We start from the raw sequence: 26,475 nt of genomic DNA, 5'->3' as shown, positions 1-26,475 counted from the left end.
TTGTTTATGTAATGTATTAATTTATGTTTTGGATTGATTCACCCCCCTCTTAGTCTTGCCTTGGGTTTAACAACATATGTATATGTATGTATGTATGCGTACACACACACACATGTATATATACACACACATATATGTGTGTGTATATACATGTATATATATGTATGTATATATATGTACATGTATATGTATGTGTGTATATGTGTATGTATATGTGTATGTATATGTATATGTATATGCACACACACACACACATACACACACACATGCATAGTCTGGAGCAACAAGCTCTTTTTGTAATCTAATATGCATAGTGGATATATTTTTGTGGGCAGGTGCTCACCGTGGTTTTTCCTTGTTTGGGTTTTCCACATAAAAAATCTTGGTGTTTATGTGTTGAATACATGTGTTTTTTAATTGTTTATGTAATGTATTAATTTATGTTTTGGACTGATTCACCCCCCTCTTAGTCTTGCCTTGGGTACAACAAAATATGTATATGTATATGTATGTATGTATGTGCACACACACACACACACACACACACACACACACATATCTATGTGTGTGTGTGTGTGTGTGTGTGTGACACAGACACACACACTAGAGCAACGAGCTCTTTTTGTAATCTAATATGCATAGTGGATATATTTTTGTGGGCAGGTGCTCACCATGGTTTTTCCATGTTTAGGTTTTCCACGCAGAAAATCTTGGTGTTCATGTGTTGAATACATGTGTTGTTTAATTGTTTATGTAATGTATTAATTTATGTTTTGGACTGATTCATCCCCCTCTTAGTCTTGCCTTGGGTCCAACAACATATGTATATGTATGTATGTATGAATATGTATGTACACACACACACGTACGTGTGTGTGTGTGTGTGTGTGTGTGTGTGTGTGTGTGTGTGTGTGTGCGCGTGCGTGCACATACACATACACACATGCATACATATAAATATACATATACACTATTGCTCACTCTCTCACACACAAGCACACATAGTACCTACACTCTTGACCATGTCATGGGTGAGCAATAATTCTAGAAAATACATACTCCTTGGTAGCCATCCTTGTATTTTTGCAGTCCATAATGCCATACGCCCCCATAAACCCCTCTCTCCCTATAGTGCTTGGTAGAGATATTTGACAATTTCTTTAATCCTCTTGATAGCAATTGAAAGGAACGAAGAATATTGCCAAAAAAATAAATAATGTCCAATAGATATGAGATCTTGAAGGCCCTTCAATTGTTGACATAATAGAGAGCAATCCCACAAAAAATGAACTTTGATTGATGATATTAGAGACAAAAAATCCCATCATTACACCAAAAAATCTCGATAAAATTAATATAAAATTTTTCCCATTAAAATAACTAACAAAAAAAAAGTTTAATTGCTTGATAAAGAAAAAAATAACAAAACCACATGATCATTTAAAAGAAATCAAACACTAGCCAACAATCAAACTTAATTTTATATAATAGATAGAGAGAATAGTATCCATGTTGCCCAATGGACAACTTGCTATAGCACGTTAGCCCTAGCATCTAAGTTTCTTTGTACATTAACACTAAAGTCAAATGGCGTACAGTGCATGTCCATACATGCACCATCCGAAACCCTTTAATTAAAGTCCAATTGTATTAATAAAAAAATAACCGTCAGACAATCCAAAGCTTATCGTTTTGCAACCCCATAAAAATGGGCCCCACTTCTCCAAATTGACCCCCGCGAAATAGCGCGCTGATAATGGTCTTTACGGCGGGGGCGTTCAAAAGACACAGGGCTTCCTCCGCCCCCATATGACCTCCCGCCAGCGTTATTTCCCTTTCGGCCCGCCAATTTGGCTAGTGCGTTCATTATACTTGGCACTGGTTTTCTCCGCCGCTAAAAAAGTAAAGCGCCTCTAGGCCGGGCTTTCAGAAGAGAAATCTCTGCGTCTGGTTTTCCAGCCCTCGGCAAGCTGTTGGAAATTTTTCGTTTTCATATTTTAGTGGAATTTTTTCAGCGCTAGAAACAAACGCCCCTAAGTTTACCGCTGCTGCAGAATTTGGTGAATTTCACTCATTGGTCAAAGCTCTGGTAGCCATGGCGTACCGTCCGTCTGATAGTAGCGGTATGTGTTTCTGAAATGGAATTTGTGTTATTTATTTTTCTTTATGGATTTTTTAATTTTTTTGAAGTATTTTGGTATTGTTCTGCTGCTGCTGTTTTTTGTTTTTCCATTCTTCTTGTGTTTTTTGCCCTCTTATGCATGAAATTCGTCTCTTTGCCTTGTGATTGTGTACTGAAGCAAGTTTGCCTTAAATTTTGACATCAGGGCACTCTTTAGCATGTAAAAACAAGAAATTTTATGAATTAGTGCGATAGCCATAAAGTTTTGACCTAATTTTATACTGGTAGCACTTAAGAAGTAGCATTACTCGTTTTAGAACTTGAAATTAGGGTTATAAGTTGACTTAGGGGTTTATGATATGGCTTAGACACAACTGTAGCAAATATGCCTTCTCGACTGAGATTAGGGTCGTTTGAGCAAGGTAATATGAGAAATTAATTGTTGATTGCTAGAGGTTTTGACCTGATTTCTTGTTGAGAGAACGTAAGAAGTGCTTTGCTTGTCTGGGGACTTGAAATCAGGGTTTGCAGATATCAAAATTTTCAGCTTATTTATGTCTTCTACTTGGTACTGGACCGGCTATTGAATTTATGTCAATGTTTAGGGCCTTTTTTAGGAAGGACAAGTTTCAGGGCCGTCCTTTAATAAGAGAAAATATAAGCTTAAGCCTAGAGAATAGCAGAGCGAAGAGAAAGTCTCCAAGGTACCGTACTTTGTATTATCCATTACAAAATTTGATAAGAAAAAAAAAACTTTAGTCAGTTAAGGGGGTTCACTGGTTTTTTATTCTCCAAAATTTTTAGCTCCTGTTGCACATGTCAGAGAAAAGGGCCTGAATGGTCCATAGTAATTAAAGAAAGCTTGAAGGGCCTATATAAGACAATCACAAGAAGTACAAAACTATCGTAACCCGTGTCCATTGGTGCATCTCAGACATGCTTTTGATTGTCCAACACAAAATTTATTAAAAATAAAAGAAAAACAAAACTCTAATTTGAAGAAGGGTGTTCGTTAGGTATTTTTGCACTGAAGTCCACAACTACTAGTACCTCTTGTACATGTCAAATGAAAGGGCTTGAAGGGCTCTTAGAGGGCGATAACAACAGAAGACTATTGTAACCAGCGTGTATTGAGGCATCTCAGACCCAAATTAACATGAGCTGGCATTTATTTTAAAATTTACTATTATTTTAATGTTTAACTAATCTTCATTAATAGGTTGTACAAAATAGCACTTTTGGAGCATTGAAGTCCTTTGAAAGCCTTCTTCATTTTCAATTTTTTCTTGTAATTAGTGAAGAATGTTTTGGTAAAATCCTTCTTATTTTTACAATTAGGTATACTCAATGGACTATGGAGAATCATGTAGCCCTTATACTGAATATGTTCCTCACAAGATATAAAAATACTTGATGAATTGAGCATAGGCTTCACCTTTTTGACTAAATCTTTAGATTCATTTGACAGTTTTTTGTAGAAAGTTGCAAAGTTACATATACAAACTGATCGTTTTAGCAGTTATTTAATCTGAAGCATTAAAATAATTTATATGTTAATTAGCAGATAGAGAGGGCTTGTTGAAGGGTTATAGAAGCTATTCCGGATATACAGCATATACTAATGGCATCATGTAGTGTAGGATGATAATGAGGTAATGCTAAAAGCGTGGAAGTTTTATTCCTGGAGCAAGTTAAGCTCCCATTTAACTGCATACTATTTTTTATTGTGGACATCCACAATAGAGGTAATAAGGAGTTATGGCATGTTTTTTTCAGTTTTTCTTTTTGAGGGAGCAAGCCTCCTATGGTTCCTTTTGATTGTATTTCTATGATAGGTTGATTGTTAAGAGTTGCCCTGTTGTCAGCTAAATCTGAGGGAATGCACCATCTTTCTTAGGGCAGAATATAGCTTAGAAGGTGCTTCTAAGGTGTTTCTAGTCTGCTGAAATTCTCAAATGATTTGCACCTAGCCTCGTCTAACCATGTCTTGCTTTACTATGGGGACCGTAATCATGCCCAGCTTGGTTCGAACTTGATAAATCATTGTGGCAGTTGCCTCTGCCTTACCCCTCAACCATCACCTGCTGGACTTGCAGGTCTTTTATTATTGAAATTTAATCATAGAATGTATGAGGGTTGCTATATATGCAGCTCTGCTAGAACTGCAGGCACAGACTGTCAATATTCATCTAACTCTTTAAATTTGTCTTCCTTTATATTAGAAAATGAGGGCCTGCCTGGAAGTGAGCTTGATCTAAATAAAATTGTCTGCTCTATGCAATTCTAAAGTTCCTTGTTCTAAATTATGTCTTTCAGTCTTTTAGTTTGTCCATGGTAGTCTTTGTGCCTTCCTTTTCAATCATCAACACTATATTTTCCCATCTTTTGTCAAGATCTTTCTCAGACCATCTGTTCCATCCTCGTTATGGACAGTGTTATATTACAGATGCATCAAGGCTTTGATTGTGCTTAAGTCTGTCTTATTTATGCATGACAATCTACAATTTTTAGGCAAACTATCAATTTTTCTTTGCAGTTTTAAAGATATCACTTCATAATGGTATGCCATAACAAAGTCATTACAATGTGAGATCGGCCTGCCTTTAGTGGTGCTTGTCCAAAGTTTCAATTTGCTTCTAGCATCTCTTTTTTCATTCTTTTAACCGTTTCCTTATATGTATGTCCTTTGGGTTGAAGCAGGAAGGTGTATCAATCTTTTGGTGTCAGGAATGATCAATTGTAAGATCTTATTATTAATTTGTCAGTATTGTATATGTGCCTTTGTCTGAGCAGCATTATACACTTTTTTAGCTTGCCATATTTTATTCTAAAGGACTTCTAATAAAAACGATTTTAAGTCTTTTTTTTTGTATATTGAAGAAGCTTACAAATATGGCTCATGTGAACAACTGATTACAGATGAGACCAATATTTAGCTCCTTACGATCATTAATGAGACTGAGCTCCTTACAAGCACCAATGGGACCAATACATAGCTCATGCAAGCAGCTGATTACAAATCAGACCGATACTTATCTCCTTACGAGCATTAACATTAGATAACAACTTAGTTATTTGCACAAGAACTCGACAATGTAAGACCAAGAGTTGCAACATAGAAATTCATGGGAGATGTTACATCCACACTAGAAGCCAACAATGGAAGACCGAGAGTCAACTTAGAATTCCACATTAGATGTCACCTTGAAGTTTTAAACTTGGGCCTCCACAATGAGAACCAAAGATTTCAGTTGCATCTAGACATTAAAATACGATAAAGATTCATCACAAGTTGTATACCTTATATTAGTTGCTATCAGTCAAGGGTAAATTAATGGCTTCCTCTTATTTTTTCATAAATTAATCACCCCTTTTAATCACCCTTGAAATACTTCTGTTCCCATCGATGTAAGTTGCAGTTTCATTACAATTTGTATAACTGATTGTAGATATTTACATTAAATGAATCACATTTTCATTTATCATTTAAAATTCTCTTCTTAAATCACCCCTTCTTATGGAGAGATGATATCAATGATTGCACTACGTATACGGATATACAAGCTCAATAATGTTATTAATCTAATCAAAGCAGGGACGGATGATGATCTTCTACCACCTCACTTGAACCGAATGCCAAGAGGAGGGGATCGGTCTGGTGCAAACATGAGGTTTCCTGCTGGAAAACTAATGAATATACAAAGTGATGCTGATATGGAGGCTCGTATTCGCCGGGCAGAGCAAGAGGCTTACTGCGCTGTCCTTCGTGCTTTTAATGCTCAATCTGATGCTGTTTCCTGGGTATTGACCTTTGTTCTTGTTCTTTACAGTTGCTGAGTAAGAATCTTCTGTGATAATTAGCGACTTATTCTTAATGTTGAGATCTTTTGTTTGTGATTCTTTATAGGAATGAAATTTTTTCTTTGTATTCTTTTTAATATTTTAGATATTTTAGGAATACTCTTATTGTTTTGATTGTAAGCCTGTAAGGTTGGCAACTACAGTGAATGTTTATATAACCTGTTATGAATATATTTGGCAGGAGAAAGAGGAGTTAATCTCAGAGCTGAGAAAAGAACTAAGAGTTTCTGATATGGAGCACAGGGCACTGCTAGGGAAAGTTAATAGAGATGATACGCTGAAACATATAAGGTTCGATCTCTCCTTATTTTGAGCTGCTACTGTTGTCAATCTGGTGGACGTGGCAATAGGCTTTCTTTGTCTGTCTAGATTTTACTTCATGAGCACAAATGTGAAGTTTTTTGCCTTGGTATTCGATGAAATGTTCTAGTTGGCAGCTTCTTTTGGATATTTGGAGAGCTTCAAGGAAATCTTATATTTCAATCTCTGATTGGTTAGCCTGAATGTATGAAACAGAGAAAATCGGCAGGGAACATCTAATCAACACAGATATATATCCGCTGTACCACACTCTGCTGTGAAGACACTTGATTCTACGGTTTCAGCATCTTTTAAAAAGCAAAAAATCTCACCTATGATGGCCTCTTTACCTCAAGCAATTTTACCTTCTACAATGCATGCTGCACCGGGAAAATTGGCATCTTCAGCAGCAGGAAGAGGAGTGGTTGGGGGTGGGAGAGGAAGGAAATCGAAAGGGGTGAGCATTTACCTCTTTTCTATCATCTTTTTTATATTTCTTATAACTTCCAATTTGACTTTGTTCTGATACCTTGTTATTGGAACATTTTTTAATGATTGTGTGTGATTCTATTTAACTTTTTAAGGAGGAGGTCATTATTATTTTCTGATGCTAGAAGGAGCTACTTTTGAAGATCTCTCCAACAGTTAGTCTGGGTTCAGAACAAATCATTTTAAGTTTGAAGGGTCTAGCAGGCACCTTAATGGCTGCATTGTTCAAGTCCATTAATATTCATGTTATTGGCTGCACATATTTGTGAATAGATTAATGCTAAGAGTTAAAGTCTTTCTTTACTAGGAGACTCGTATCCAAGACACTTGGTACTCGTCTCCCATATCAGAGGTGTGCCCCTGTCTTGGAGACGCATATGGGGATGTCTCCAGACATTAGGAGACTTTATATGAAGTTTCTCTGTATCTCTATACATTCCTAGAAGCATCCCTTGAAAATTGAGAAACTTCCTATAGAGTTTTCTCAGAAGTATCATATAAATTACATGGGGTTTTAAAGTGCTGATATGTGGTTGAAAAAAGCTAAAAGAACTAAAGAAATACACCAATACACACTTATAATTTTTTTACAAGTTTCTTTTGTAGAAGAGAAGTTTCTCATCAAATTCTAAAGAGTTATAATAAAGCTTTAGATGTATAAATTTTTAGTTTTTCAATTTATAGAAAATATGGTCATCTCCAAGGATCCCCATATCACGACTTTAAAAATAACAGCATTCATTCCCCTACTAGTCTTGATCTGCCTTCTCCAGGTGATTATGGTTTAAAATATTTTTTTAGCTCATGATGATGATTATTAAATATTAACATAATAAATCTTTACTTTCATTGACAAATTTCAATACTTTATGATGTTAGTTTAAAAAATTTAAGCATTTTAGTATTTTACATTCTCTAAAGTTGCATATCCATCTCTCTCTCTCTCTCTCTCTATATATATATAGAGAGAGAGAGAGAGAGAGAGAGAGAGAGAGAGAGAGAGAGAGAGTTTTTGCCATCTTCAAGTACCTATCTCCAACTTTTTGAAAGTTGTGTACCTGTAACCATTCCTGTCTTTCATAACAGTACGAGTCCCCGTCTCCTTGTAACTATGAGGTAGACACTAGAACTTAGCACATAGATGGTATAAAGTGTGAGCATTTAATGTATGATACCATTTATTAAATGTAATGGGACATAACATGATAGAGAGTATGAACTATATCACATGAACGTCCATAAATATACTTAGATGTAGTACAAGTAACCTTCTGAGACCATGAAATGAGACAAATGCTGCCACATGTCTGCAGTAAAACTTGGGCCAGAGAAACCAACATCATTATCATCACTGACAGGGCTGATATAATATTTGAGGGGACCAGGCTGGAAAATTATAAGAGGAAGTCAAAATTTCCTTGTAGAGCCTCTCATAATCAAGGCCTACAAACCTCTGTTGGCAGAAAAGTTAGTAATGTGCACTTGTCTCCATAATCTGGAATACAGACAAGGAGATGATTTACAGTGCGCAAATGAAGGTCCTTAGTGTTTGGGGTACTCCGAGAGTAATACCTAAAGAGGAATGTTACCTCCCTGTTAGAGTCATTGAAGTCCAAGTATCATGTAAGAGAAAAATTAGATAAGGTTAGCTAAGTACATATCTCCTACTCATAAGTCTTTATTCATCTTAGCATAAAAAACAGGAAATTCACAAGATTGGTAACAGAAAGAGCAGTTCCAGTAAATAATAAACAATGCATAGTAAATTCCATAAGAACTAATAAAAAATCATTCGCAATACTGTACCGCCTGTCAATAGGAGGGCCAGAACAGCTGCATGAGTAAAACATAAGCTAATGATATTGAAAAAAAAATCTGCCCTAATGGTGCAATCAAGACTGTCATTATGTGGCAAAATAATGAAAGTAACGCACAGCTTTAGTGTATACTAGCTTCGTTTTGTACGGGTCTTTGCTACTGCAGTGATCCTTGTGGATTACTTCCCAACTTACAGGTGTTTTATGTGTATACAACAGGCAGTTTGTGCTCAGCCATAAGCTAACATTATATCAGAGACAAGTTAAGGTGAAGTTATGGCAATACTGAGCTGTGTGAATCTGATTGCGTGGATTTAATAATATAAGAGGAAATTTGAGAATTTGGAGAAATGGGAAGGTTTTTTGAGGTGGTTGAGATGAGAATGCTTGGAGCCAGCTGGGTGGAGAAGGTAAAGGAGGAAACACAGGGCTGCTAGAGGGGGATTTGTGCCTGTCAGATGACACATAAAACAAGAGATGTAATGGCCATGTGGTTTATTTTTAATTGTAGGTTTATATTAGTTTCCTATACTCACAAAATAAGAAACCAATAAGTGGTTGGAGAATTTTATAAGCCCTTGCTTTTGCATTAGTCCCATCTCTTAGTCCTTCAAAGAGTCTTATGAAATTTATGTTTACATGTGTTATTCTTTGATTGTGTTTGAAAAGTAAAATTACACCATTGAGTTGCACTGTAAAGGATGTTGGAAGATTTGGTTTATTGAAGTTTTGATTCTCAGGGAATGAAATTACTTCCATATTCCCAAAAGCCATCAACATTTTAAATGGAAGTGAAACAGAATCTTTCCTAGGAATAATAGCAGCACTTTAAGAAACCAACACCGTTTTCTTTAGACAGTGATTGTGCATGTGCAAAGCCTGTTCGCCTTAGTTGGTATTGGGCAGTTTCAAAAGCTAATAGGAAGGTCTTTTTGTGGATCATTTGATGGGCTTCATTCGTTTTAGAGAAAATTGAATCATTTGCGGTGTGTTCAGCTGCTTGAGCAGACCCAGTCCTCCATATGGGCTGTTTACAGAGATTTTATTGATGAACAGACTTTATCAAGGATCTGAATTTGAGATGGTTGAGGCTTAAATCTTCTTTCTGGAGAGTTTAGGACTAACAAAGAAAATTGAAGAGGTGTTTAATTAGGATGCTTGTTTTGTGGAAAAAAATATACAGCATTTATAAATTTTGTCACCTTCTCAGAAGTTTATTGGAAAACAATAATGCAACACCAAAACCCAAAATTAGAATGTTAAAATTTATTTAGAAATTAGAATGTTATGTATGTGCTAGGTCTACACCTTTATTTTCTCAGCAAGGGGAATTACAAAACTCTATTACAAAGGTTGAATTGTTTTGGGTCTTCTTTTGCAAATGAATTCCCATTAACAAATATAAAAAAGTCCCATTTTGCAATCAGTAGGTTTACTATGAAGATTGAATTATTTTAGGTCTTCTTTTGCAAATGATTGCCCATTAACCAATATAAAGAAATTTAGTTCTACAATCAGTTAGTTTTGGGTTCACTTGTCACAATCAGTACATGTACACATATGCACATGCACATACAGACATCTCCCACTTGTTATATGTATGTGTTAACAATTTATGCTTTTAGCTTGACTATATTTTCATGCTACAGAGATTTATCTTCTTAAGTCATAGCTTTGGAAGAAAGATATGGATTTGTCATTTCCAACAACTCTCAAGGTGTGAGTTCTTTTGCTTTTGTTTCTATAACTTATCAAGATTTAACTACAAATTTCAACATAACACACATTTCTATTAAAAGAACGAAGATCATGCTAATACTCAGATCAGGTTGCTTTATGTATATAATGGTTCATTTCCCAGACGAACATCCTTGATAAGCATATCTGGAGCTTTCAGTTTAATTGCAAGAGGTAGCCCATAGTCGATGTTCTTTGAGGAACTGAACACATTAATAACAGGAGGAATGGTGTTCACGATGAAAGTGTCTAGTTGTATTAAATTTTAACATGCTTGTTTTTCATCAAACTTTGATTGGCATTAGAACTGTGATGAATACAACTTCAAACAACCCAAAACTTGAGAAAAGCTGTGTTGTAACATTTATGCTTAATAAGATCTTGTCAGAAACTTTATTATTTCATTGTGGAAGTTGATATATATATTGTGCAGTTTGATGCAATCGCAGCTGATCAAGGAAAACGGTAATATGCCCAATACAAGCAACCTCATTAGGATCTGACTGAAGGAAAACTTGTGTGGTTTGACTAAAGGAAAACTTGTGTGGTTTGACTATCATAGATAGAGCCAGCTACTTTGGAAGGAGAAGATTCTTTTTTTCAGAAGGGTGACAGTTTTCCACTTATGTTTTATTATTTCTATTCATCTTTTCCATAGATCTATAACACAATTAAAGAAGATGCAATGGATCAAGTTTTTTTATGCTAATTTTTATCAATCTATTCAAGAGATGCAGCTTTTAAGTACTATGATACGAGTTTGTATCGTATGTGTAAGTTAAATGAGGGTAAATTTGTGAAGGCAAGAAAATGAGGATAAAAATAATTTAGAGATTTGACTTGCTTATATGGAACTCAGTCAAAGTGATTTTTCTTAAAATTGGTTTAAGCCGCTTGTTGTTTCAATAATTGTAAAGTGCATAATTAAGTAAACTGGGTTCTAGTGTAACTTTATTTTAAGAGAACATTTGACTTTTTTGCAAGTGTAGATTTCTGTCTTTAAGTTGTTTTTGTGTGTAAAAGTTACTTCAAAAGTTTTCTAAAATACTTTTCGCTCTGCATTGCTACTAACAAATGAGGATGACATGTGTCAGAATTCTAAAATTTTAATTGAAACTGATTCATTTTGTGACGCATTAAGTACAGATCCTGTGCCAATAGTTTTGAAATCCTTCCTTTACAGTTGTGCTTTTTTATATGTTAATGTAGGTTAAATTAATAATAATCACTTGTCCTCTATAAGTACACATACCTTTCCTCTTTAACTAGATGACTTCTAGTTTAAATATTTTAAAAGAGAATGTTTGATGATGCTAATCTTGGAATTTCATTTGTCATTTCTCATGGGTGGGAATATAGAATTTTTATGACTGCTGGCTGCTTTATGTTTATATAACAGCCATATATGGTTTGCATAAGGGACCACAAGCTATTTAATGTCTGTCTTTTCATCAAGAAAGACATTAATGTTTAAAATTTTAATCTTTAAATATGCATGTATTATCTGCTGATGTTATTGGAGGCACAGTAGTCTTGTAACTTCTCATTGGGACTCACTTCTTTATGCTCTTCAGATGCAGTCAGTGGATGTTCGATGGGATTGTGATGGTCCTTTAGAGATGAGTCGTGGATCAGCAGGACACAATGAAAAGTTTCTGGCTAATAATGGTGGTAGAGGAAAGGGGTATCCAAAGGGCCAAGGTGCAAATGGATATGCAACTTTTCAAAACGGTACGTTCAGCAAAAAGCCTGAGAACATTGAGTTACGCGAGACAGATAAGCTCATTAAAGAGGTAAATGCCAGCTATAAATGAAGCATTTAAGAGATTCTGATTTTTAGCTTTTTTAAAGCCTTCTTTCATCTTTTACTGTATGTTATTTGTCATCAATGTCACAAATACATCTGCGCCTTATCTTAAAGGAGGCTTTTGATATGCATAGATTTTTTTCCTATGTTAGGATCTATTTAATTTCGACTTTCATCACATCACTTTAGGTATAGCTTAAAGCAGTGCTAGTTTTAGATTAAGCTTAATGTTTTCTTTTTTGTTTTTATTACCATGAATAAGTTGGTTGTTTTTGCTGCAATATATTGTGTAATTAATTATTAAAGTTGAATTGCTGTATCCATTATTTCTCAATATGGGTGCCTGAAATTCAGCTTTTAGTCACAGCTTTGATCTTAATTGTGAACAATTTTACATATAGGGTTTGATAGCTTGATTTAAGGTCTATTAAGTAGGCAAATGCAATGTTGGTGTACACTGATTAGTTTGGTGCTTTAGTCATATTCCCTCCTGGATGAAAGATTACAACTACATCCAGCCTGTATTAGGCAACTCTATTAAGTACTCTCGGCAGGAAAGGATAAAATTTGAGTTTTCTAGAAAATTGTAAATGGTTTTTGAAAAAGCTCAGCAAGGTAGCTGTTTCCTTCAGAATGTCAAGTTTCCCTTAATCCCGGATAACCTTATCTTATGAAAAATGGAAGGGGATATAAGGGTTGAATAAGAAAAAATAAGATACTATTGTTAAATGGTATTAAGCTTTGCTGCTGGATTATCATTTTTATTTTCACAATGAAAAAACCCAAGAGATTTGGAATACCATGTGTATACAGTGAAAAATGATGATGATAAACTATTGCAAAACCACAAAAGATCCAACCACGAGCAAACCCTAGTTCTACAATAAAGCATTTACCATACACCAATGAAAAAAGCTAAGAACATGCAAATCCACAAATAAGATAATAATACCATTCACATGCCAAGTAAGGTTTGATGTAGGGTTTGATCTCAATTGATCTTGTTTGATATATTTTCTCTCAGATTTGTATGTGCACAAGAGCTCGACAAAGAACGGATTGTGGTTATGAAGTCATTTGATCACTCGAAGGCTTGATTGACGCATTAGTTAGGGTTTTGAAAGGATGAAAGGATCCTTTTTATATAGAAGACACCTTAGAAAATCTAGGGATAAGATTAAGAGGTGAAAATATAAATTGTCGGCTAGGATTAAAGGGTAGATAGGAAAAATAATAAAATATGAAGGGGGTAGTTGGGGAAAATTAAGAGATAAATGACATGTGTCATGGAGGGAAAAAGCTTATGAATTAATTAATTAAATAAAGATTTCTTTAATTAATAGAGGAAGTGGGACCAATTAAATAAATAAAGTATTTATTTAATTTAGGGAAAGGATAATTTAAATAAATAAGAATATTTATTTAAATATGGAAAGGCTAGAAGAGGATAAACGAATTAATTAAAAAAATTAAAATCTATAGAAGACTTAGGATAGGACAATTTTAGGTGTCTTCACCATGGAGGAGAGGAGGGAGGAAAAATTAAACAGTATTTAGAAAGACATGGTAAGAAAACGACAGAAATGTCGTTTTAAGAAAGTTGAAGAAAATTGTGCTCGACATGATTAATAAGCTCAGAGGGTCTAGAACTGACATTGAAAATAAATTATTATTGCGTAGGCAAGGTTGTATTAGCCAATTATTCCCGTTCATGGGATAATAGTGAATAAGGATAATGATCACAAAGACAAATTGTTACTGTTGAAGGATGGGGTTTACTTAAACAGTTGAACTTTGATGGTGCCTTTAAAGATAATCTGGGTGTGGGTTTTGTGATTATAGATTTTAGTGAATGGACATATATGTAAGGTATTGTTCTATCAAGCTGGATGGGCATTCACAGATTGTTATAAATTTGGTGAATAAGGAATTGTAACCTTATTGGAAGCTCAGGGTGCTGTTGGAGGAAGTGGTTTATTGGAAGAAAACAGTTTGCTATGGTAAAGGCGAGTCATTGTTTCCAAGAACAAAAGCGTGTTGTGGATTTCTTTTGAATAGAGGTGTGCTCTTTAACGAGTTTCTTATATGGAGAGTGGGGATGTGGCTGGTTGGCCTAATCTTGCTTCATTGTTAGACATTGATTGTCCCCCTTAGTATTTGAAATTATGCTTGTGTTCATTCTCTTGGATAGTAGAAGACTCTAGAGTTGTGTATAGTGTTATCTTTGCTGGCAGAGTATTTGATTTTTGTCCCATTGCTTGTGCAATATTTATTATCTCTATTCACACAAGCTCTCGGTAAGTACTAAGTAGCTGGTTTGATTGGTCTTTGTGCAAGCATGATGTTAATAGTTGGTTGAGGTGGATTCTGTGAATGACACTGCCAGGGATGGTTAATGGACTATCGTTTGAAGAAAATATTCAGTTGCAATAGCGGAGTGAAATTGAATGTCATTAAAGCCATTCTGGGGTTTGAGGATATTGAGGTTAATGGTAGAGTTTGGTCGTGTGGTTTCATAATGGACAACTTTTTAAGAAAGTTAATTGTGGCGGTGGTGGATGGTGCACTGTGTGAAAGTCTGCTTGATCTTTTGGTGCATAACTTGATGGAGATGAATGTTTAGGAGGATGATGGTGTGGGTTTTCTGGTTTGTCCTTCAGTGTCAGAGCTTAAATGTGAAGAGCTGTTCGTCGAATTGCATGTTGATATCAGAGTTATGGATGCAATAGTTCAGGAATTAATAGTGGATATACAAAATTTAGAGGCATTTTACCAGGATCTTTGGTTGGTGATTAAACATATTGTTTTCTTGCAACATAAAGGGATTATGGAGTTGACCAGTGGATTTACTATGCCTCTCTTGGAGTGATCAATTGGTTAGAGCTGTGTGGTGGCCATTGCCTGATTCAAGGCATTAAATTCAATGGGCTGGATGCGGTGTTGGACCTGATGGTACCTTCTGTAGAATAATTCACCATTTTGGGCAATGGTGTAAATAACAGGGTTTGCAACTGGTGGCTGATGACCAGTGGATTTACTATGCCTCTCTTGGAGTTATCAATTGGTTAGAGCTGTGTGGTGGCCATTGCTGATTCAAGGCATTAAATTCAATGGGTTGGATGCGGTGATGGACCTGATAGTACCTTCTATAGAATAATTCACCATTTTGGGTAATGGTGTAAATAACAGGGCTTGCAACTGCTGGCTGATGGTTCCACATGCTATCAGGATGGCATGTTTGGCAGTTTCTCAGATGCCCTAGGGTTTTTTTAATGGGCTGTCTGGGATATCTAAATGGTGGTTTTTATCTTTATGTTTCCTTGTTTGGTTGGTTGGTTTGTAGTTTCAGGCCATATGGTTTTGTGGGTAGTTTGGTAGCTTTGTTGAATGTTCATTTCCTACTACACTGTAGAAGCGTAGTTCATGCAGTTCCTTTGATATAGTATGGTATGGTGTGAGTAGTTTATGGGAGGGGTCCCATTAATAGAATCCCATATATTATCTAAAAAGGGTTGTAATAGCTAGTTACAAATGAACTGGGTGACAAGAATGTAAGATAACCAACTGGAGAGGATAAATGACAAGAAACAAACTTGTCTAAGCATAAAAAATTAAGATTTAGAAAATAAATTCAGATAAAAATATTCAACAAAGTAGTCAGACTTCAAAATCTATGATAAGATAATGTCCCATCATCAACATCAGAATAATTGCACTTAAAAGGAAAGAGACCTTTATAGGTAACAATCATTTTGTTAAGCAGAGGGTTTCCAGTAGTTTTCTTTGTCCCATATGGAAAACACCGTGGCATCGCTTGCATCTAGAATCCACAAGCATTCCGATGTGAGCTAAACTATAAGGCAAAGGGACACTAAAGCAACCATTGTATTTTCTGATAATGGTCCAACAAGGAATTGGAGTTGAAATGAAAATAGATAATGCCTTGGCATTGTTCTATTCACACCAACAATTTGCTAATGGTACCATCTTTTACTCAGAGATATAATCCCTCCTTTTCAATGGTGGATGACATGCAGCACCACAAAACAATACAAATGGAATGTTGTAGATATTAATAATTAAATAGTAGTGGACATTGTTACTTTTCATGATCAGATTATCCACAATAAACAGAAAACTAAAGTTGCACAGTAAAGCATACAAATAGAGGATCACACAACACAAGACTACCCTGGGAAAACCTCCCTCTTGGAGGAAAAACCCAGCAACAAATCAGATCTAGATCCTTTTATTAATTGTAGAATACAATGGCAATAAAGATCAGATTACTTATCTGATATAACTGTCAACCTAGGGCAGAATTAGAGTTACAGTCGTAACCCAGCTAGGGCACAATGTAACAGCAGAAGATAGCAGACTTATCTCTTTCTTATATAAGAATATCATCAGCATACAGCTTCCAGCTCTTCGTAGTTCTTCACTGAAGATTGCAGACCTAATGATGTTTGTAGACCTTCAAGAGGAACTCGCTATCCTCTTCAATGTATTCACTGTCCAAGATCGCATGTATGGCAAATGCTGATTGCAAAAGTAAGTCGCTGATTCCTTGATCAGAAGTGGTTTGCTTGCCTTCAATGAGGATTCACTAACCTCCAGAATGAGTGGGCAGATCTTGCAGAGCTAACTTCACATTGATGATGAAAACTGAGTGATGGATGCATACACATTAATCTCTATTTATATTTGGCGTGGAGACCAATTCAAGTCGGCTTCACCTTAAGTTTTGTGCCAAGACTTAATTACAATTATAGGGCTTACACGTTACCTTATGTCTTGCCCTATTTTGGCGTACTAATAATGATTAAGTTATATTGCAAGGGGAGCGCACCTATTTAGGGCCACATGTTACATGAAGTGATATAGGGTTGGCCCTATAATATGATGAACATATTTCATGTTGCTTGGCGTGTAGGAGATAAAGGGCCCAGCCCTATTCGAGTTTGTGCACTTAGAGATAGGGCCCAGCCCTATTTACACGCCTCCTTAATGAAGCAGGGCCCAGCCACCTTTTGGGATTCGAACAACATTGGAATAGGGCCCAACCCTATTTGTTTTACACATTACATATAAATACAATAGATAGAGCCCGGCCCTATAAGGATTCGGATGATGCCTTAAGGCAATCCGAATCCTATTTATTTTCCTAACCTAGTTACAAAATCAACAGACATTACTGTTTAGAGGTTTTTAAAATTTATAAAAGCCTCCATCTAAATGAAATTATGTGCATATATTTTAATCATGGAATAACAAATACGAGCCAAGCATTTTAGAGGATACATGACTTGACCTTTTACCCATTGGCAACATGCTGTCTATGCTTTAGATGTTGAACATGTTAGAGGGGTACAAAGACAAATGACTTATATATACTATCTTTTTCCTGGAAATTCTTTTCCATTTCTAGTATCTACACATGCTTTGGATTCATCTTTTATAACTTCAGTCTTGGATTAATGAAGTTTTGTTGTAGCTTTTGTTTTCTGTGTTACTGTTAACAGTTATTTTCCTAGTCTAGGCCTTGCTGGACATGATGTTATGATGGCAATTTCATCTTCTGTATTATCATTAAATTTGGTATGGATTGTTTTTACTTACTCCAATAGAGACTCTAATTATCATAGCTTGCATTTTAATATTATTATACCTAAAATTTGGTTTCACGCTAATTTGTGTGAAAACATCTATGGCTCTTATTTGCCATCTTTAATATTTATTGCTTTTTGCCACTAATAATCTCTCTATTAACTTTTGTAAGAAAGTTATTTTTGGATTACCCAATTTTAGTTTTTGCTTTACTCTTTATCATAACTCAAATTTCTAATTGTTGTTTTGCCATATCTCTATTCACGTGATTCTCACTAAGAATTCTATTCTGTAGTCTCTCAAGTGTCAGGTTGATTATGCACTACATAACTTTTATATCAATCGAACAACCTTCACTTTTTGCTTCCATAGCCACCAGACATTACTGCTAGGGTTGGCTCAAGTTTTGTGAGCCTGGAAAATGTAATCAAGACGATTCAGATGACACTTGGCTGAGTCTGTTCAAGCCTCCTGAATCTGCAACATCAAACTCTCTGGTGTACTGCAGAGTGTTCCATAGTTTAACAAGGCCAAAGAGCGCAAGAAAGCCTTCATTTTTCGCTTCTGCAACTGAAAAGTGACGATTTGTATTCTGTATAAGGTGCTTTTGCTGAGTAAGGGTGATGTTTATCCTTTCAAATCCAGATGTTTCATGTCAATTTCAGATTTTTGACAAGTCGAGGGACTCTGTGGTATTTGTGTATTTTTCTTCTTGATTATAGAACTGGGGGCATTTATCAATCATTTTGACAGAAATTGTCTCACTAGACCAGTCTTATCAGAATGCAAATTTTCTCAAAGAATAATAATCTAGCAAATTTGTTTGAATCTTAAGAATTTCTTGCAACTTTTAACTATCCGAGCCTTTTGTTGGCCTTTTACTAAGATTATCTTGTGATGTGGTGTGGTGTAAGTGTGATCCATATTGTTTGAATTGGTCAGGAAAGAATTTAACAGTATATTTATTGGAAATACATTAAGGATATTTATACAATCTTGATGGGTTGTTGGGCTTCTATTTTATAGCATGCAAATTTCTACATATACCACTTCATCCTCAACTACAAGCTATGCACGTGAATGATATAAGTTTATAACAACTCAAAAACAATTTTAACTAATACATGTTTAAATAAATAATGTTTAAATAATATTTATTTAAATCTCTCTCTTGCTAACCCCTTATTAATATTTTTTTTACCACACCATAATGCTGTGATGTAATACATATTCCTAACATTCCTCTCTTAGTACATCATAGTCTTTGAGACTGGGAGAGAAACAATTTCATATGTGCACTGGCAAACATCCTTGGTTCGACTTACAAGTGTTTGTGGGAATGGCCACGTTGGACTTCCTCAGCAGAATAGGGCCCTGCTGAACTTTCAACCAAGTATAGGAACACAATCATCTATCCTCCTTAAAAGTCGCAACTGGGGACACATACAATTTTCTTCAACTTCTTATGGCTAGGGACACACAGCTATCCATAGATGATCAGTTGAACTGGGCCGTTTTGGTCTACAACACTTGGTGAATAGTGACAAGCTCTCTGCTATTCACAAGAACTGTGACATGGGCCTCCACTTTACGAATAGCTTTTGTCTCCAGTCATGTCTGGGCTGTTCTGAAAACCTTCTTCTGATCTCTGATGTAGCATCAAAATCAGGATAGGAAGTAGCCCTCTGGCCTTGTGCTCTTCATATTACTTAGGCAGGTCCATCCAAATGGTCTTATGGACCACAGGTTGCATCATAGGAATTGATTCCACCTAAATAAAAAATGTTTTTTAAAGGTCCTGATGACTTTTCCAAAGATTTTGGTCTAAATGGAAATAAATTCTCTTGCTCAACCAAAAAAAAAGTTTTTAAGGGTGTCAGATAAAACTGAGGATTCACCACCCTGTTACAAAAAGTTGTACCTCAGGTTGAGAAGTATGACCTTTAGTGAAGGTGAAGCAGAAAAACAATTAAGCTTTCAACTAAGATGAATTTCATCTGAATTAGTTTCCTGGATAGAGAGGAATTAAAATAAACACAGTTGCCTGCAAAAGACCAATTTATTTTAAAGTTTTCAAATTATAGTTGTTTTAATTCAGCTCTTTAGAAACAACAGAACATACCCTAAATTAACAGAACACACCCTAAATTTTTATATACGAAAAACCTTTTTGTGAAACTTTATAATATAATCTTTATAGCTTGGACTTCACTTTTCTCTTCTTCTTGCATACTCTATTCACCTCTTTCCTTCACCCAATATCATGCCTTTAGCCCCTCCCAAATCCTTACAACAGTTTCTTGACTTTGGGCATACAACAGAAAAGAAAGGGTGTACAAAGCGCACATGCCAGAGAGTCCCATAGAAGCAAACATCTGCAAAAAATTGCGATTATACCCGATTAATCGGGAGTCGGGGAGCATGCCGATTTTTTCCAGAAAAAATCGCCAGAAAAACACCAAAAAAACCCGATTTAAACGCGGAAAAATCATGGAAAAAAAACATAACCCTAAATGGAGTGAAAACGATGGAAATTATTGGGTTTTTTTTGGTTTCTTCCAAGTTTGAGGAGAAGAAATCGCACGTACATAGCCGATAGCCGAGAAGAAATCGTGAGTTGGTCTGCTGAATCTCGAACTCACGATATGCCTCGGGTCAAAGAAGGGTAATGCTGATATTGAATATTTAATATTTCGATCTTAAATTTTAGGGTTTGTTTGTGATGCTGCTATAGTTTTAATATTTAATATTTCGATTTTTTATTTAGTTTAAATTTTTGCTTTTTCTAATAAAATTGATATTTTCATATTTGATATTTAAAACATGTCTATTTGTTATTTAATTTAAAAATTTATTATGATATATTAAAATTTAATATTTAAAATATTTAAATAGATTTTAATTATAATATATTAATTATTTAACTATTAAAATTTAATATATCTATTAATAATAATTGAAATAAATTTTTAAATATATCATATTATATCTTTTAAAAATTTATTATAATGTATTAAAATTTAATATTTTAAAATATTTAAATTATAATATATTCATTATTTAACATTTAAAATTTAATATATCTATTAATAATAATTTAATTAAATTTTTAAGTATATTATATTATAACTTTTTATATTATAATGTATTCAAATTTAATATAATGGTGTTTTATTTTTATTGATTTATTACTTATATTTAAAAAAGTCAAATTTATAAAGGTGAATTTAATCACGAATTTTCTTTCAAACTTTTTCCCTTTGTTGAATTTCATCCGAATTTAATGGCTGCCTAACACAAACTCGGGGTGTTGACATTTGGCTGGTTGCTTATTTTTTCACTAAATACATTTCACAGAAGTATTATTCAGGTTTTTATATTTTTTTCTATCAAAATTTAGTGTATTAAAATTTGTTGTTATGAATAAATACTTATGAGGAACAATACATAACGTTGCTTATTAAATGGAACCCATTCATTGAGACCCTTATCATACTAAAAAGGAACTATGCCTATCCATCTAATGTTCATCCCATATATATTTCAATACAAGTAAGCAATAGCACACTATTACTTTCAGGGATGAGTATGCATAAAACCTATTAGATACCTCCAGTTTCATCTTACATTGAAAACTTAAGAGTGTGATTGTTGTTATATGAACCTTCCATGTATTATACATGCAATATCTTTTTGGTATTATGTTATAACTTTTAGTAGGCCTTGTTCATTTTATTATTGAGGACAACAAAAATTAAGTCCTTGTATCTTAATATTTGAATATAGGCAAAACCATCATCATCATAATTGTTAACATAGAATCATAGATAAGCCTTCCCTTGCTTCATACTGCACAAAGTGATCTTTTCTTAATCAAGAAAAAAAGAAAGAAAGAAATGTTCACAGATAACCAAAAATGCTCAATGGGATTCAAATATGCAACAAACAAATAGAGTTGTAAAAATAGAGCTTAAAGTATCTTCAACTTGAACAAATAAAAAGGTGTACAGATCTCATTTTAGATGAAACATTGTTAGACTACATGTTCATATGCCTCAACCTCTAAAAACAGCAAAAAATGTTTTGTTTATCCTCCCGAGATCTATGGCAGCTTGTGTTGATTTTTTGAAATTTTGTACTTAGTTTAGAGGTTGACTTTGTACAAAGACGCAAACTATATTGTAATCGACATTTTGACATCTATCACCATCTAGATATTATTTATGTTGTTATGTTTTGTGCAATGTAATCAGCGATATGAATATAAAAAACGAAAATCTATTTTCTACAATTCATGTGTTGAAGTGTCTATTTTATTTGCCTACAATATCTCTATGCTATGGAGATGCCCTTAAATATATAAAAAAGTAGTTTTTGATTGCTTTTCTGTATTTTTTTACGTTTTTTTGTAAATCCGATTTTTTCCCGATTTTTTCAAAAAATCTTATACTTTTGTTTTGCCGATTAATCCCCAAATGATTAATGCTTCGGCAGAGACAAATTGTTTTTAAAATAACTTTACCTTGAAGTCCTTGGGTTCTCCTCATTTTTAACCTGCTGTACTTGCATTATAGGAATAGCTGCTGCACATGGACTGGTTCTTCCTACAGCCTTACTGCACAAAGCATCTCTAACCTCTGCAACCTACATGTGCTCTTGTCACTTGTTAAAAACACTTACAGTTTTGTAGGTGTTTAAATCTGACATTCCCAATACAATCATTTTGTACTTCTCTTATGCTTCTTGCTGTCCGTTTTTCTTAAAAATCTACTGAGTACGGTAAGGCATTTAGAAAACTTTTCCTTATCATTTTAACACACTTAACACAGATCAAACAAAAAATAGTTTTCTATGCTTCACCAATCCATTGCTTCACATCTGGCTTTAGATGTTTCTTTTCGAGGATTTGATCATTTTAAAGATGATATAGTATCTAGAGATCACTGCAAGAGCTCTAGCATTGGCCACTTACCATGAAACTTGTCATGCAGTAAGTTTCCAAGGATTTTCAAAATGTTTCCAAATAATGGGTCACAATCAACAAGACAAGTTAAGGTGCTGCTCAAATATTTCTCGTTCACCATCACATTCTAATATTATGTAAAATTTTTTAATTGTTCTGATACCAAATGTTGGATTTTGCTAAAAAGAATGTATCAGCATATCCTTTTATACAATTTTGATGGGCTATTTTGTAGGATGCACGTTTTGACAAACCCGATAGCTATCTGCTCAACTACAAGCTATGATGTATGTGATATAACAACCCACAAAACAAGCCAACTAATGTAGGTTTGATTAATATTTATTTAGATCCGCAGGGGACTAGTCTTGCTTCAACTCACCCCTCTGTGACCCCAACTTGGCAATAAAAAGTAAACCCAAGTCAAGGTCTGGTGGGAATCGCTGGGTTGAGATGCGGGGATACCTCAGCGTTATAAAAGAAATGATATTTATTTAGGTCCATCTAATGTGATGATATAATACATATTTTATTCGATTTCTTATCAAGCCCTTATTAATAGATATTTATTATCACAATGTAATGATGTAATACATATTCCTAATACATTGATTTTATTGGACATCTTAATCTTATTTTTATGCAGAAATATTTTCTGGCAATATCGGAGTAGAAATTTAAAATGTTAAAATATTTTTGTGCCATGCCCCATTTAGTGTTTAGCACTACATTAAACTCTAGATTAAATTTTAATTAGATTTGTTTTATGTACAGTTTGACATTATTTTTAGAGATGTCCTTGTTCTGTGATTATCTGCGTTCTGTTTTGATATTCATTTTTAGTGGATATATTAATATACATCTATACTAGATTAATCATTAATACTTAGCATTTTATGAGTTATTTTTATGACATGCACTTCCTGGTTGGTTGCTTTCTTGCTTATGACTAGTTCTGTGAATTTAGGGATGTGATGTGCAATGGGTCTTGGCACTTTTTTTCTTGCTCATATATTGTATTTGGAATCCCATTTTTGACAAAAGCTGGGATACGACTTAAAAATTACTTTGGTAGCTTGGAAATTAGATGCATAAATTCTTCTAGGATTAATGTTTAGTATCCAATTTTTTGTTTCTCAAGATACTTTAGGATTCATCTATAACATTTAGACTAATAAATATTTTAAGTCATCCTGTTATTTGTCTTGAATTAATTTAATTAGCAATCCATCTTTGATTATGGTTACATCAATGCAAATTATATGGTGCATCATGTGCATGAATTGTTGTTGCATATTTGCTTCAGGTTATGGAAAAGATTTAATGTAATAGTATCGTGAACTCTGGATAATTCAGACATGCATTTATAGTCTATGTAGTAAATGTTTGCAATTTTATGCATGTATTGACAGGACATACATTATAGTTTATGCACACAAATATACACTCTAACTTGATTAATTGGATAGGTGGAAAGAGTCTGTAGAGATCATCCTGATCCTTCTGTTGTGGAGAATGCTAAGATGGCACTAAGAGTAAGAATTTTGCATTCCATTCAATTCTTTTTAGTTTATCGGTTTGAGCTTTGCATTTGGGTGATTTGTTCATATAGCATTTTCAAGGTTTCTAATGAGTTGTTTCTATAGCAGGCTTTAGGATTTTTTGTTAGAGTATGACTTTTTCCTCTTGATTTGTCTGTGTTTTGTTACTTCAAAGGATCAAGAACAATCACTCCTGGAAGCAATTAAAAGACTGGAATCAGACGAAGGTTAGTTCCTAATGTATATTTACTTTGGAAGGAATTTAAGGAATTTCATGCTTGGTCATATAGATCATCTATTGTTAATATGATTCAATGGAGTCGATGGTTTTTGGGCTGTGCAGAAGATTGTCAGATGCCTCATTCCAACCATACACATGCTAACCAAGAAAGAATGTGGAGAAACAGGCAAGTAAATGGAAATGGAGGATATAACAAAGAAGACATAAGTGGAGGTCGTAGGGCTGGAGGTTCAAACAGAAATCCCATGGTTGAAAGTGGTGGTATTTCCTCTGATGATCAGCAAGAGGATGAATATGGTGATGAAGATGGTTAGGGTAAACATGAAATTGCTTGTTTTTACCAGATTAGCAATTCAAGTTTTCATTTAAGCTTCATGCCCAATTTGAGACGAGAAATTTGTTTGCGCATGTTGGGCAGTTTTTTTGAAGCTATTTCTAGAGTCTCGGGCATATGGATACCATTCCTCGTTTTAGTTGGTTGGCTAGTGCAAGCACTGCATTTTTTTTTATCCTGCTTTCCTAGAAAGCATGGCTGTATATCTATGATTTTACTGCTTTGCTCCTTTATGCATTTTTTGCTAGAATAATTCAAAATTTTGGTGTTGCTCTCCCAAGGCATGGAATACGGATTAACTTGCCTTTTAGCTACAGTTTTAATATGGATATTGACAAATATTCCTGTAAATCCAACTAACTTGTAGGAGAGGACTCGGTAATAGACACCTTTCAATCCAACTGGGTTTTAACGTGGAAAAGGTCTCGATCACAAAATTTGTCTTGTGATTTGTATCCTCTGGGCACATATGGGTATGTCGATTTATTGGCTTACTTTTGTCTTATATCTTACCTCTTGGTAGTATGTTTTCCTTGTTTACTGGGGGCATCCAGGAAAAAGGGCTGTAATGGGCTGCTTATTGTTTCAACCAATTTGTATGCAAGAATTTATAGGAATTATACAATCTGTAATTACTGTTGTCTGAAGAAGATTGTTTTTCAGTGATAAGAAGCTTAATATTATTTTATTTTTCTTATATTGAAACTTTTCCAGTACTACGCCAACAAGCTTGGAATAAATCATATTTTCGACTTTGGTGTCACAACATGTTTGGTGGAACACATTCTACAATTTCTGTGGTTTGTAGACAGCATTCTGCAAAGTTAATGCAAATGTTAAATGTGTTTTAATTCCCTGGAAACTTCTATTATTGGTAATTTTGTTTTAATATTACAAATACAACTGCTATGCTTTTCATAACTGCTGGGCAAATAATGCCCCTACCAAGTTTAATTAAAGGAATACGAACATTTTGTGCATTTTTAGCATACATTTTTTTTTGATTCGAGTTGCTTTGAAAGTAATCAAAGAGAACAAGAATAGATAAGGATCACAATCTCTCTTTTAATGTTAGATTACATTTTTGGCTCTTTCTCACAGAAACCTATTACACATGGGCAATAATATAACAGTGGTAGTTTCGTCATAAAAAATTGAGTTGCAAAAGTCATTTATGTAGGGGATGTTGGCAGTGCTGCGAGTTGTGAAGGTTTTTCACTGGTGAATGATGGCATTGCAATGGAGTATTGTAGCTTTTACGTTATTTGAGAGATCTTGACAAGCTTTTAAGAGGTGGGCTCATACTATTTGAAGTGTCATCAAGTTGCATGATCTCCAGGCAAAATGGTACCTTTAGTGGTTTAGAGTTAAAGTAATTGTTGACATTGTGAATTTACCTTCCTATAATTTGAGGTCTGAACATTGTTTATAACTGCCCTTTTATTTTCAAGGCAAGCTCACAATTGTTAGTGTTATCTTTCAAAATAACTGTTAATAAGCTGCTTGATCTCCAGGGAAATCGTACTTTTAGTGGTTAATTAATTTGACATTGTTAATTTATTAATAATTGGTATTGCAAATCTTTTTGTAGAAAGTGACTTAACCCAGATTTTATTTGAAGATCGAATGTATTTTCGTTTGCCCATCGTTCAAATC

General features: G+C 34.4%; 1 protein-coding gene across 2 annotated transcripts; it reads left to right on the top strand.

Moving 5' to 3' along the window:
• The first annotated feature begins 1,731 nt into the window (after nucleotides 1-1,731).
• LOC131066666 (protein EMSY-LIKE 1) lies at nucleotides 1,732-25,516 on the top strand. 2 transcript variants are annotated; one of them, XM_058001474.2, is made up of 9 exons: nucleotides 1,733-2,123; nucleotides 5,718-5,923; nucleotides 6,165-6,274; nucleotides 6,500-6,740; nucleotides 11,901-12,119; nucleotides 24,173-24,238; nucleotides 24,420-24,471; nucleotides 24,588-24,800; nucleotides 24,904-25,516. In XM_058001474.2, the coding sequence occupies exons 1-8, from the start codon at nucleotides 2,096-2,098 to the stop codon at nucleotides 24,797-24,799; spliced, it is 1,134 nt and encodes a 377-aa protein (XP_057857457.1). In that variant the 5' UTR covers nucleotides 1,733-2,095; the 3' UTR covers nucleotide 24,800; nucleotides 24,904-25,516. The 2 variants fall into 2 exon arrangements, with proteins under 2 accessions (XP_057857458.1, XP_057857457.1); XM_058001475.2 differs by having other exon boundaries at nucleotides 1,732-2,123; nucleotides 11,907-12,119; nucleotides 24,588-25,516.
• Nucleotides 25,517-26,475: the final 959 nt, after the last annotated feature.

This window comes from Cryptomeria japonica, chromosome 3 (assembly GCF_030272615.1).
Source record: "Cryptomeria japonica chromosome 3, Sugi_1.0, whole genome shotgun sequence".
Taxonomy (NCBI): Eukaryota; Viridiplantae; Streptophyta; class Pinopsida; order Cupressales; family Cupressaceae; genus Cryptomeria; species Cryptomeria japonica.
This window is presented reverse-complemented; position numbering and strand designations above follow the sequence as displayed.